Source organism: Clupea harengus, chromosome 18, assembly GCF_900700415.2.
Source record: "Clupea harengus chromosome 18, Ch_v2.0.2, whole genome shotgun sequence".
NCBI classification, from domain to species: domain Eukaryota; kingdom Metazoa; phylum Chordata; class Actinopteri; order Clupeiformes; family Clupeidae; genus Clupea; species Clupea harengus.
Genome location: NC_045169.1, coordinates 20,250,580 through 20,265,579, shown reverse-complemented (window position 1 = coordinate 20,265,579; position 15,000 = coordinate 20,250,580). Strand labels below are relative to the sequence as shown.

Sequence of the window (15,000 nt, the reverse complement as noted above, 5' to 3'; positions counted from 1 at the left end):
CTGCTCTCCATGCATACGTGCGTACTGAGGCGTGTGTGTGTGTGTGTGTGTGTGTGTGTGCCTGTGTGTCTGTGTGTGTGTGTGTGTGTCTCCATGCATACGTGCGTACTGAGCATGTGTCCCTGAGTGTGTTCAGAGAACCTTCTGGAGATCTGCCTGTCTGTTGCTAAGGGCAGTGGCTAAAGACATTGTAATGTTGTGTGGCTAAGGTCATTAGGGTTGGAAATGGCTTAGCATCTCTGTTTAGTATTCCCGTGTGTGTATGTCTCTGTGTGTGTGTGTGTGTGTGTGTGTGTGTGTGTGTGTGTTTAGGTTGGACATTTTTACTCCTTACCATCAAAATTTGTACAAAAGCCCCTCCCTCCTGCTGTCTCCTCTTTCAGCCCCTCTCAACGCGTCTCATTCAGACGGCGATTCATCTTGCGGGCACACCGCAAATCACAATACAGCACTCCTGCCTGCCATTAAACTCATTTAAGTTCACATACACACACATAGACACCAATTGAGACACCACACACACACACACACAGTGCTGCACAGACAGAGAGGGATCATGGGAAAATTGACGACAGGGAGAGGACGTGGGAGCCGGGGCCCCAGTGAAAGCCCTTAATCCCGCCCATGAATCCTCCTCGACAGTTCGCTAAGACCCCCGATCCTACCCAGCATGCCAATGTGCGGCGGGCCTATCATTTGTCCATCAGTGGCCGACCTCTTCCAGGAGAACAGGGCTTTTAGTTATAGACAGCCCCGCACGCATTATGGAAATGGGAGCGGCTGAAGCTCAGGGTGTCCATCTAGCTGTCAGGGCCAGACGAGGGGCGAGGGGCGAGGGACGAGGGGCGAGGAGCGAGGGGCGAGGACACTTGCAGAGGCGCAGCAGCAGCAGAAATGCGACGGTGGCTGTGTTGAAGGGGTGTTTTTTTTGGCCTTTGTGCGTGATTGTGTGTGTGTTTCTTGTGAATAGTGTTATTTGTCTAGATGCTTATCTTTTTTCCCCTTCTGAGCTGCGTCTAAAACAAGCGAGGCAAGGCCGCTTCCACGGTTGGATTCTCTGTTTTTCCTTCTTTCTGTCTCTCTTTATTTCTCTCTCTCTCCCTCTCTCTCCCTCTCCCTTTCCCCCCCCCCTCTCTCTCTCTCTCTCTTTGTGTACGGGTTATGACTGCGGCGCAGGTTCATTTGCCACGGAATATTGCAGCCGGCTCCGAGTGAACAAGCCGCCATTGAGCGCACTCACCCGCCTGCTTCTCCTGCGGAATGCGTAATTAGCGGGGGGTGGGGGGAGGAGGGGGGAGAGGGGAGAGAAGGGGTGGGGGGTACAGGAACCAGGCTTTGGGTGAATGTAGCACAGGAATGCAGTGTTGTGGTTACAAGAGAGAGGAGAGAAACGAGAGGAAAAGTGCGAGAGAAGGGAAATGTAGGGAGAGAAAGAAAGAGAGAGAGATAGAGAGAGGGATAGAGAGAGAGATTGTGAGAGAGAGAGAGAAACACACTCAGAAGTCGGACATGAGGGTTGCCATGGTTACTTTGAATGGAAATGGAGTTGGTGAGCTTTAAGGCTTTGGTGTATGTGTTTTGTGTGTGTGTGTGTGCGTGTCTGTGTGTGTGTGTGTCTGTGTCTGTCTGTGTGTGTGTGTGTGTGTGTGTGTTCTGAGACTGGCGTGCGTCCTTTCTTTCTTACACTTTTTCTTTCTTTTCCTTTTTTATCCACTGGCCTCCTCAGTTATCTTCAAAGATTCCAGAGTTGCTGCCGCAGCCCATTGAAAAGCATCAGTTGTGTTTGTGTGTGTGTGTGTATGTGTGTGTGTGTGGGGGGGGGGTGTTGGATGGAGATGGGGACGAGGGGGGGTTGGATTAAATTCTTTTTGTGGTCGCTATGCAATGCATGTGGCCACGTAAGCTTTTTAAAGGGCTCTTCTGACTCCCTCTGTGCCCTTTGTGCGTAACAAACACCCCTCCATTCTCCACAGAAAGCCAACAAACACCACTCCATTCTCCACAGAAAGCCAAGGGCATGGTGCTTTTTTCCCGCTCTCTCTTCCCCCTTTTCATTTGTGTTTTCTATCCACACAAACACAGACACGCGCGCGTGCGTTCACATTGCCTCCTACTATGGCACTTTCTTCTTTCTGCATCTCTAATCTCTCCTTCTATCTATTTTTTTTCTCTCTCAGTCTCTCTCTATCTATCTCACACACACACACACACACACACACACACACACACACGTGCACACACCCACACACACACACACACACACACACACACATGTGCACACACACACACACACACACACATACACACACACACACACACACACACACACACACGTGCACACACACACACACACACACACATGTGCACACATACACACACACACACACACACACACACACACACACACACACACACACACACAGGCACGTGCCTCGAGTATCACCCATTTCCTTTTTGGGTTATCCACCGTTGGGGCGTGATGGTGATGGTGATGATGTCTGTAAGAGCTCTCCGCGGAGACGGGGCGATGCAGTCAGGTCGGCTCCACAGGCATGGTGGGTGGGGGCGGGGTGGGCGGGGGGGGGGGGAGGGGGGGGCTGGCTGGCTGGCTATCTGACCACTCTGCCCAGACATGAAGGGCCTCATGTGGGCAGGAGAAATGTGAGAGTATGGGCCCCCCTCTCCGACATGAAGAGGAGACAGGCGAGGCGACGTGGGGGCTGTTTGCTCACCATCAAGAACACACATGCACACACACACACACACTCACACACGGTTAGATAAGTAAATGCTAGCTGGTACACACAGATTTTGAATGCACAGCTTGTACAAAGAGATGTCTGTTAAACACACACATACATACACATACACACACTCATAAACATACACGCAAAAAAGCATTCACAGCTGCCTGCACACTTGAGCTAGATCACACACACACACACACTCACACACGGTTAGATAAGTAAATGCTAGCTGGTACACACAGATTTTGAATGCACAGCTTGTATAAATAGATGTCTGTTAAACACACACATACATACGCATACATACACGCAAAAAGCATTCACAGCTTCCTGCACACTTGAGCTAGATCACACATACATACACACACACACACACACTCACGCTCACACACATCGTGTTGTTACTTCCCATGGAGCATGGCACATAATCACGTTACTGTAAAGCCTTAGTTGCGACGAGGCGCATGTACTCCCTCTCGTAGACACGTTGCCTAATTCTCACCTAAATCGTGCAGAACCTGGGTTTGTGTGTGTGTGTGTGTGTGTGTGTAGGTTTGTGCAACGGAGAACCAGGCATTTGCTGCCACATACATGGACCCCTAAAAATAAATCCAAACTACACAAAATATACAAATGAATTGCCTTGAAACGGGAGCAGTGGCCTCTCAGCTGTTGTAATCCCGGCAGACATTTTGAACCAAGGCCGCGTGAATAGACGTAGCACCTAGCAGCTTAATCCATAACCCAATATGGCCCAGATGCCGCTCTCATCCAGCCGACTCAGTCCCGATTTAGCCGCTTTTGTGGATGGATGGGCGTATTCAGAGTTGATCTTCTTTGTCGTTGCTTTGTTTGTTTGTTTTGGACTTCGTCCTCAATCCCTCCATCTCGAGCATCACAAGTGGGACTGTTGTGTTGTGTGTGTGTGTGGAAGTGTCATTGTGTGCAAACAGATTAAAATCGCATTTGACTTGATGAATATGCAGATAAATTGCCTGGCAGCGAGCTCCAGGCACCTCTTTTTCAGAAATCATGTCACCGTATCTGGAAGCCCATGGTGCTTAGCCATTGTTTGTATTTCTTTTTGTGGTAACAAAGTTGTACCTTGTCATGCATGCATATGAAAAAAATAAATTTAAGAATTTGTCTCCTGCTGTGATGCCAGCAAATTGTGTTTCTCACCATAACACATAGAGATCAGCCATGTTGGCAGTTTGGCTCAGCATTGGGCTTCACTAATATTTCCTGTATTTACACCAAATGTAATGTAATGTAATGTAGCACATAGTGGATTGAGCGGATATTAAAAGGAACAATGGACTGATATGGCGTGTCAGATAACAACAGAGACGGACCCAGTTCTGCACCCTGTGGTACAGTTCTCAAGGACACGCCCCCCGTTTAACAGTTAAGGTCGACGCCCACTGACATGAGGCTGCACCACCAGACGTTGTCAGCAGGGGGCGCCGGCCTTCAGTCACTATCTGCAATCTAACCGCATCAACTTATTGCGCTTCCTCTGGAAAAGATATGAAATATTACCCCACGGAAGGGGACTCCTGGACACTGGGAGGAAATTAATTTGCGCAGCGCTGGTATCAGTCATCGTTTCGAGCCAGCGGGTCTGTTTGTTAATATCGAAGTCTCCGAGAGCCACTCTTTTTCTCAAATTAAATGAAAACGCACTCCATATTGTGTATCAAAACCGAGCGAGCACCTACTGCTGGTTTATTGAGGGCGCTTGATTGGAAAAAAAAAATGTTTATTGCGGTGTGTGTAAAGTGAATGGGCTTTCCGTTCTCCGGGGATGCGCTTGTTGCTTTTCATAGCATCCAGTGTGAGGCCCAGCGAGCCCATGAAAACATATGCCCATGAAATATGATTGGAAATAGGCTGTCTGGTTATCCATAGGGCTTTGCACGTATAAACAGGAAGTAAATATGCCGCTCTATCCTTGTCATGGGGAGGGGATATGTAGATGCTGAATGGATTAAGAAGGCTTTGAAGCTTAGTTGGGGGGGGGGGGGGGGGGCTGACAAACGAATCTCAAACGAATTTCTTTTTTTTCCCAGAGATTGTGAGCGTCTTTGTGAGCGCTTTGAACATCTTGGCATTGTGACTGCTTGCAACTCGTTATTTACATACTGGGCTGCCTTGTCATTTGAGTAAGGGACGGGTGGGACTTCAGTCCTGGGTATGAAATGAAATCTGGATCTGCCAGTAGTTCATTTGGTGATGATTCTAGCCATCTATCCATCTGTATACTCCAGCCAATTGCCCCAATTGCATTGCCAGTCTGGGTCACATTCAATTAATCAATTTGCAGTAAATGGTCCAACCCGAAAGCCTGGGTAGCTTCTCCGGCCCGATGGCCTGCAGGCTCTGACAGACGGGTGGGCGGGCCGTCTCCGGCGAGCTTAGATTGACACATCCATCACTTATCAGGGCTCAAGGAAACAGCCGCGTGAGAGAAATGATTGGACGATAAATCCCGGAGACTGCGGCAGTATGTCGGGAGATATTCTGTGAACGGCGCCACTTTGGCCAGTCACAGCACACACACACAGACAGACACACACACACACACACACACACCGCCCTCCCCTTGCAGTGTTCCAGACTTTGAGAGACTCCCAGGAGATCTTTGTCTGCTGCTGTGTTTTGTATTCACTTTATTTATATATTCATATTTATTATGTATAACTTTATATATTATTATTATGTATAACTTTATTTATATATTTTTCTTTTATTTCATTAGTAAGTTCATCTTGTAGTCACTTTCTACTGTAACTGGGGGAGTGTGTGTGTGTGTGAGTGTGTTTCAGTGTGTTGATAGAGTATGCATACAGACACACACACACACAAAAATACCATACATCAAGATGACTAAAGGAGACTTATGTGTTACTTCTACTCTCCTATGGCCTGCATTGAAATATACAGCATGTTTGACTTTCATATTCTTGAAATCCACTGTATTTAATCGCCCTTCTTACACTGTGCCATTAAGTGCTTTTTAAAATACTGTTCATCACTGTGGAATATCTGTATTGTACTCTCAGAATCCTGACCTTCAACTTAACTCTAATCAGAAGGATATTATAACGTTCAAAAAAAGCATCAGCAAGAATATTACACTGCACATAATAGTTCTCTATGGAACAGTTTCAAAATTCGCAAATAAATGCCACGAGATTCACAAATCTATTTCCTGATTCACATATAAATTTCACACGCTTCACAAATAAATGTCACGCAATTCACAAATGTATTTCCTGATTCACATATAAATGTCACGCGATTCACAAACATAAACGCTGGTACATTTATTCGCAGACTAATGAATATGCATTTACCTACCGCTCACCATCACCATCTTTGAACATCCCTGGATTTATTCATGGGTTTTTCCAACTTTCCTGACACATCTTGATTCACAAATTCCTTTTTTTTTTAAAGGACATTCTCCTTCACCTTTATTTGTAAATCCCAAAATTCATCTGTGAATTTTGAAGTTATTCTTACTCCATAGTTCTCCTATTTCAAGAACTATAGAATATATAGAAATGACATAGAATTCACCATTCTATTCATCAGGGAGAATGTGATCAGATTATATTACATCCATGATGGCCGTGCTGTGCAGAGGTCCTCACGCAGCCCATTGGTTGGTGAGAGGGAGGGGGCATTAACTCGCCCATAGACAGGAAACTTGGGAGACCTCGCCGAGGAACTGTATTTGTGCCATCAATCATCGCCGACTCTTTAGCCTGGTGAATGGCTTCCATTCACAAGTGGTGGCGCTTCCGTCATCTGTTGCTATTCTCTTGCCAAACACACACACACACACACACACACACACACACACACACACACACTATTGACCCACATACACACACATTCTCACACACGACGTAACCCACAACATACACACATACACACACAAACACACACAACCCACATATACATACATTCACAAAAGTAATCTACACCCATAACCACACACACACACACACACACACACACTAGCAGGAAATGCATGTGTTTATCGGCCAGGCATGTGTTGCAGGTCCCTGGAGAGTCACCAGGCTTTGAGAAATAAGGGGCCTGTCCGTCCACAGCGCGTGTTTCGTCCACCACGTAAAAGAGCCCGAGGAGCAGTGAAGGAAGTCAAATAGGAGTTGGAATAGAGAGCAGAACAAATCCATATGTTTTCATTTTGCCATCCTTCAAGGAATGAGAATGACAGACTTGAAAGCCGAGAAAAAACTCCAGCATAATTCTGTATGTGTGCGAGAATTTTGGGGGATTTTTCCAACTCATTGTGTTTGTGTGTGGGGGTGATTTTTTTTATTTATTTTTTCCAGAGCGGTTCTGGTGTGGTCATGACTCTGGTGGTAATGAAGGGGAGGAAGAGAGGAGGGGGAAGAACCATGGCGTGGATATTGGTCATGTGCTTTTTTTGGAACAGCCTAATTAGTGTCTTTTTTTGTGGTGCAACGGGCTTGATAGGATTGAGCTGCCCGTTGTTTTGCCTGTTTCTAAAAGAGTCCTAGATCGTACTGGACTAGGGAAAAAGAAGAGGTGTATCTATGGCACTGACAATCTGTAGCATGTGCAGATATTCACTCGTTCTGTATCTCCCCATGACATTGGGACTGACTAACTCTACAAAATGGCCCCCAACGACAAACAATCATCAAAACCACATGTCCATGGCAGCCATGTGTAGGTTGTTTAATGTATAGACATTAATTGGGAATTTGACTTGCAGATTGCAGCTTCTTAAAACAACGAGATAACAAGATAACAACAAAAGCTATGGGAAGCGCTGGTTAAATTGATATGCTTAACATTCAGAGTTCACGTATCCGTAGGGGATATCATGGATGGGGGTGAGTGTTGAATGCTAAAGGAGTATGTAAATGTTCCTCAGCACCACCCCAGAGTCACCTCCCACTAATAAAACATCTGAAGCCATTTGCACACGGGGTAAGGGGACAAGCACACATTAATTATGGAAACCTGCTCCTCGGTTTCTCTCCTGGAAAATGTTTGAGATTGTGTGGGGGTACACTTTGAGTAAATGTCCCAGTATTCCCCTGGTTCACTGAAATTAGAAACACGTTAAAGAATTCATCGTGACCGGGACGCGTTGCGTCCACGTGTCCCACACACACACCGGAATGCCTTTTCTGGAAAAGTCTTCGGCACACTTAGATGTGGCAGAAGAGGGAAGTTTCGCTGTGATATGAAATGTGTCTCTACAAAGGACAGCAACCACAAGATGGAGACTGATGTGCAATGCTTTGCCATTCTTCCTCCTGATGTCCTTTAATGTGATGTTCTGTGCTGTGCTGTTGTGTTACGCTATCCAGTGAGATGCTGTCCTTTGCTGTGATGTGCTGTGCTGTTGTGGTATGCGATCCAGTGAGATGCTGTGTTTTCGCCTGTGCTGTGCTGTACTGTGTCAAATTTTGTTGGTAGCCTATGCCTCAGATGCAGAGATTTGTAAACTGTGGGTTTCTGCTAGCGGCACAGTTCTATCCTAATCCCACTCACCCACATCTTAAATCCAGCAGCGGCCATTGTTTGCATAGTCAGTCTTTGACTTGTCTTCCTTCAGATTTGTAATCTGCTCTGCATCAGCAGATAAATGTGGACGTTTGGGGGCAGGGGGGTCTTTCTGTAGCTGAGGCAGGAGAGAAAAGAGAAAGCCAGAGATTTGTGCGTGAGGAAGTGGATGAAGTATTGATTGGGTGACTCCTCAGTGGGTTGCAGTGATTGGTTGTCAGAAATGACTCAAGCCAATGGAGGCCTGGCATAAAGTGATGGGATCATTCAGCTTAGCACTGCGGTTGAGGAGTGAGAAGTCAAATCATTATGACCATGCCTACGAAGTGGACAATTAACCCCTTTGAAGTATTACTGGAGCGGTGTGATGAGTTTGAAAGAGAATTTGGTATTACTTTATTTTTGGTATTACACTATGTGTACTGATTTTTGATTGTTTGCTTGGTTGATGCTGCAACTGTATATGGTTGATGCTGTTCTAGTCTATATGTGTGTGTGTGTGTGTGTGTGTGTGTGTGTGATTGTACAGGTTTGTGGGGGTTTTGCCCATGAGAGAATAAGCATCTTCTCTAAGTAGGCCATCAGTGTAAAACACAATAGCATGCTGTGCTGAAACAGGTCCCTTGCAATGCTGTATTCTCTCCTCATGTAGATGCCACTGTAGGTTAATGCCAGAACTACCCAGCAACACTAAGACAGCGCTTCCCTTTCACACACACAATTCACCATCAAAGGGCACGGCACGGTGTTGGTTTTGTGCTTGTGTGTGTGTGTGTGTGTGTGTGTGTGTGTGTGTGTGTGTGTGTGTGTGTGCGCGCGCGTGCGCATGAGCGTGCTTGTGTGCGTGTGTTTATTTCATGAGGGTGTATGCAGCTCTGTCATTCGGGGTTGGTGGTTGTCTGCATTTACGTGTGTGTGGAGGTTTGTTTGTGTGGGTGTGTGTGTGCGTGCATGCATGTGTGTATGATTGTATGTAGTGTGTGTGTGTGTGTCTGTGTGTGTGTGTGTTCGTGTGATTGTATGCTTGTATGTAATGTGAGTGTGTGTGTGTGTGTGTGTGTGTGTTCGTGTGATTGTATGCTTGTATGTAATGTGTGTGTGTGTGTGATGGATGTGGAGGCTAATGAATTAAGTGCCCTCCTCTGTTGCACCCTAGCACTGACTAGCACTGAAGCCTTAGTTCCCATTAGAGTTCCCCACGGTGGCACTGCCATATTGACCTGTCCATCTCTCTCTCTCTCTATCTCTCACACACACACACACACACACACACACACACACACACACACACACACACACACACACACACACCAGCCACAGCACTGTCTTTCAAAATAAGGGACAGGGAGTTATCGAGCTGTCCATTTGTTACAAACAAATAACACCCATGCATGCACTACTGCAGACACACACACACACACACACACACACTCACACACTCTTTCTTACTCTCTTAGGACTCCAATCAATTTCACGTCAGGAAGGTCTTGACCAGATGAGAAGCGAAGTGTTTCTCACACCCTGGTACCCACAATCCTTTGCAAGTGTGTTCTCACCTCACCTCTGAGACACACCAAACACACACACACACACACAACTCCTGACAAACTGATCTGAACCCTTTCTGGCCAACTGCACTCCTGAGGGGCAAATGTACTATGTAGAGACGATCCAAAGTCTTTGTCGATTATTTGACTAACGCGATCACGTCTCTGGACTCCCACCCCTCGACTACCACCTCCGGCATGTAGGGAACATTGATTGATTTAATTGGTAAAGACTGCAGAGAAACGAAAACATGATTAATACATAGTGGATCCTGAAATACTCCCTCAGTATACTGTAAGACATGGACGTGTTCCTGGACCTCAGGCGGTAGTGTAAGATCATGGGTTCATTACCCAGTGAACAAGCATACTGATTGGAAATATACACCTGGACTGTACGTTCACATCTGCTAAATGAATAAAAGAAATGTAAACGAGAAAGGCATGAGAAGAACCGTTACAGAACTATTGTGTGTGGGGAAATGTTTATGTCAGCCTTTAGCTCTCAGAGCTAACGCATGGTAGCCATGTCCATGGTCTCCGCTGACCATATTGTGTCTGGACTGCATCCCTCAAGCCATCATCATTATGGGTCATTCTCCAGCTTGCCACTCCTATTGGGCAGTTGGGCAGTTGGGCAGTTTTCACTGGTGTGGTTGAGATAATTTTATTTTACTGAATTTTGGGGATAAAGTGGGCATATTCGAGTCAGTCATAGTCATTTTTATACTTTTAATTGCAAAAAAAAAAACATGGCTAACGTTTTTTTTAGAGAACATTGTCGTGAAGGAACCGTGTCAAATAGACCAATTTTGAACCTAATCCCCTGTCTATATTTGGAACTCTCCAGCAGGGGACGGGTCACTAGGCAAATGTTACAGGAAATGTGAGGGAACTTTGACTGAATTCAACCATCCAAGCACTGAGGTGCCACACTAACAACAAACTGAAGCAGATGGCTTAATCTTTGTGGGGAGAAACCTGCCTCAATGTTTGCTGATAATTTAACAGGGCCTTGTGCATTCCCCATTTCACCATTTTCCAGTCCCTGTGTGCTGAGTGTGAACGTGTGTGTGTGTGTACGTGTGTGCATGTGTGCTGAGTGTGAACGTGTGTGTGTGTGTGTACGTGTGTGTGTGTGCTGAGTGTGTTTGCTGATGGTATAACAGGGCAGTGTAGTGTGCATTTCCCTTTCGCCATGTTCCAAACACAGTTCATGGCACCTGTTAATCTGAGGCAGCTCCAACCGCTGTTTCTATGTGTGTGTGTGTGTGTGTGTGTGTGTGTGTGTGTGCGTGCCTGGCGTGCGTGCGTGCGTGCGCAAGTGTGCGTTGTGAGCATGCGGCTGTGTTTGGGGTCCTCTGGCACGGTCCTCTGCTTTTGTTTGAAGGGGGATCAGTGTGGAGATTACGGCGATTAGTCGTCAAGCTAGCTCAGGCTCCTCGTGCCATTACCCACCCCAAATGTGAAACCGTCCGTCCGTCCACTACACACACACACACACACCCCCCCCCCACCCCACCCCACCCCCATCCCACCCTCGCCATCCGGAAGGCAAAGTGCTGACAGAGAAGCATCGTCGCTCTCTCTGAAGAACAACAATGCTGAGCCAGAAATGAAAATATGAGACGGAGGGGGGAAAAAAAAACTATTTAGACACTCGCTCTGAATTGCAGTGGAATTTCCGGATTTGTGGGGTAGGTCCACCATTTGACAGCTGGTTAATGTCACCATTCATATTTAGATTGCTTAAATATTATTGGCTTTTTTTTTTTTCCTCTTTTCTTTTCTTGCTAAGGCGAGGCGGGAGAGGGAGGATCTGTGAAATCGGGGCATTTGGCACAGTGGATGGAAAAGCGCTAGGCAGCCTCTATTTAAATGCCGTGCCTTTGACAAGGTGCTGACTGGAGAAGAGAAAGGAAGGAAGAGTACAGAGATACGAAACACAATATTTCTGCCTCGATTGCCACAAAAAGGAAAAGAAAAAGAAAAAACCCAAACTCTGTTTATGTGTCTTGTTTTAATTCCGACATGATCTTGGATACAGGCGTTGGTTTGAAGCCAATTAGACTCAATAGAAACAAAGCATTACAAGAGGGTACAAACTCTCACAGGTAGCTAAACGAGTAAATAAGTACCTGTAGTGAGCTCTTATGGATTGAAGCGGTGGACTTCAGATGAAGAAATGTGTCATTTCAGTCAGTGTGCCAGTCAGTCCAATGCGATCTCGCTCATCATCAGAGGGTACTACAGAGTGCAGTAGACTTTTAATACACCAATGAAAAAAAAAGAGGCAGAGTGCTAACCAGTGAAGAGCAGAAGATTACCGGTTCACAATCAAACCATCCTCTGTGAATGTCCTTTGAATGGACATTGTTCTGTGTAGATTATGTATAGTTCCTCATTTAATAGTCAGTCTAATTTGAGAAGACGTCAGCCCCAGCCTCTTGAGGGACTTCAGCACTGCACCTCCAGTACATCAACTCCAGCCTCCCTGATCTCACAGGTCAAACTGAAGGCCAACGAGCCACATTAAAAAAAAAAAAAAAAAAAAAAAAAAAAAAAACATTAACATCATTAGACACCCTGAACCCTACTTGTTATGAGTATAACTAGTTATTGATTTTTTCTTATTATCATCATTGATTTGTTTCTTCATTTGCTTATTTCTAATTACATGCATATTTCTCTCTCTCTCTCTCTTCTCTTTCTTCTGGGTGCACGTGATTTCATTAGATTCGTAAAAACGACTCATCTGACTTCACAGCATGAAGCGATCTTTAAACCCCATGACGGCACAAATATGGGTCAAGATAAATATTGATGCTTGGATTTAGTGTGTAATCTGCCCCCTGTCCAGCATTATTATTCTTAATCCACGGGTTGATGTGAAGCGATTGCGCACTGTGATTAAAGTTTGACGTCCTGACCCTCTGTGAACTTTGTATTGTTTGTGCAATAAATATTACAGTGCAGATGATAAAGGCAGTATATTTCAAACAAGCTGCACTCCTTTTTGTCTTCTAAACCGAGTCAGGAAGGAGAGTCGGACACTAACAATAAATCCCAATGTAGCCCTTGGAAACGTTCGTTGTCATCTTTGCTCTCAATAAACGTATCTGATTCCTCTGATAGGAAGTTACTTTGTTTGATTTCAAAGCATCAGAGCAGTGACTAAGTATCCGAGAATAGTGAGGCCTTTGTAATCACAGCACTATATGCGGTTACAGTGGCCTCATGATGAATATGCCTGCCAACTATACGAATTGTCTTCAAATTAAATAATGTCTAATAATTATAATTGTTACGACTAATTAAAAATGTGCCTAACAGCATAATGAACAATATTGCATTGTTCATGTGTTGGACAAAATGTTTGTCTGCTTAGTAAATTATGTTGAACAATGTTTTTCAGCCCTTGGCAGTTATCCTGTTCTCTGGCTAAGGCTAGTGAGTTAGTGTTCGTTTTTTTCTGAATCAATGTCCAGCCTTAGAAAGTCTGTTCCTCCTGCCCATCAACGAAAAACCTTCCTTTGTTCCACTGATAATAGGCAGAAGCTCTATTCCCTTTGAGGTAGTGTTTTAGTGGTGGTTTTAGTCATGAGTCGTGTCTCATTATCACGGAAAAAAAACCTCTCATTATGCCTCCAAAGAAAGACATAAGCCTGTTGGGCAAGAGAAGTGGACTTGTTATATAGAAATAGAGATCGATTATGAAAGGGAGTGAATGGTAATAGTTTCTCTCTCTCTCTCTCTCTTTCACTTATGGCTTTGACCCTGTACTACATGGGCTGCATTTAAAGGCTTCAGACTGAGTGCGGAGAGAGTGAAATGAGTGGCATCCAGGGTCGTGACCCCATAAAGCCCAGATGGCGATAAGACCCGGGCCGCGTCTCATTACAGCCTAGCCTTAAACGAGAAAAGGTCCTTCGCTCTCCTTTCGTCCTGGCGAGATTGATTAGTTGCCCCCGAATCAATGTTAATTAAGGTGTAAAGGAAGCTTTTAATTGTCCGGTATGAATCATGGTGTCAGCTCGCCTCGACCCTCCCTGCGACTTGCATTGTGAGAAGCTTTTTAGCGGGAAATAAATACTTTTTTATGATGCCTGACCCTCGGCACCTTTTGCCGCCAGAGGCCGTTTGTTAGCATCGGTTTGATGTGCAATTGAATTGGCTTGGCGATGCTTGTGGAGAGTTTGTGCCAACTGTCTAATATTTCAAATTGCGGACATAAATGATGTTATTGCGGCTGGTGCTGTGAAATGATTAATGTGTATTATTCAACGTTCGTTGGCTGTTTATTTCTGTTTAACCCCGGTGTGTTGATCTCATTTTTCTAAAGCCATTGACGTCCAAGTTTTGTCTTATACGCTTCGAATTTTAGTTGGCAGTCGTTTCATTTTTTTGTCTCAATCAGAGACTGAATAAATAACGAAGCGAATGAAGGCATGACTGTGTAAAGTGCTGTGGTTCAAAACGTTGTGATTGAGAGGCTAATGAGCCCAAGAAGGATTGGCTCAAATGTTTCGGTTGATTTTTCACTTGACTGCCTGTGTCCCCTGTGCATTAGTCATGGTCCTATATTGCGTCCGCTCCCTTACGGTCCGAAAACTCACAACGGAGAAAAACCTCAGTGAATGTCTACCCCACCTCTCCTTTTCAACCCGGTAATTTTATTGCTGACAGACAAGCAATCAGTGGCCACTCAACCCTCAAATGGTTCGATTTCATAATCGCAACAGTAAAATGCTATTTATTCCCGTTCATTAGCCACATGCTAAATATCTTTTAATTGAGTTACGGCTCTGGTTTGTGCACTTCATTGAGGACGTGCGCGGATGACATTGATGTGACTTTGAAGATTCATCACATTTGATAATCTTCTATCAGAATGGCTTATCGCTTCCCTTTTGTTCTCTTTTGCAGGTGCAATAACCGAACACAGTGTGCCGTGGTGGCTGGCCCTGAAGTGTTTCCCGACCCCTGCCCTGGAACTTATAAGTACCTGGAGGTGCAGTACGAGTGTGTCCCATACAGTACGTATCTCCTTCCACCTCTCTATGATCACTGAAGGCTAATAGCATCCCATGTCAACACTGCTTTCCTTTCAGGTTCCAGTTCCTGTTCTG

General features: G+C 45.3%; 1 protein-coding gene across 14 annotated transcripts in view; it reads left to right on the top strand.

Moving 5' to 3' along the window:
• Positions 1–15,000, top strand: part of LOC105903071 (adhesion G protein-coupled receptor L3-like) — a 268,604-nt gene that overhangs the window by 123,180 nt on the left and 130,424 nt on the right. For all 14 annotated transcript variants that reach the window (XM_031584694.2, XM_031584696.2, XM_031584695.2 and 11 more), the window contains one exon: positions 14,798–14,907. In XM_031584694.2, coding sequence (XP_031440554.1) covers positions 14,798–14,907 — 110 coding nt within the window. The remainder of the gene's footprint in view (positions 1–14,797; positions 14,908–15,000) is intronic.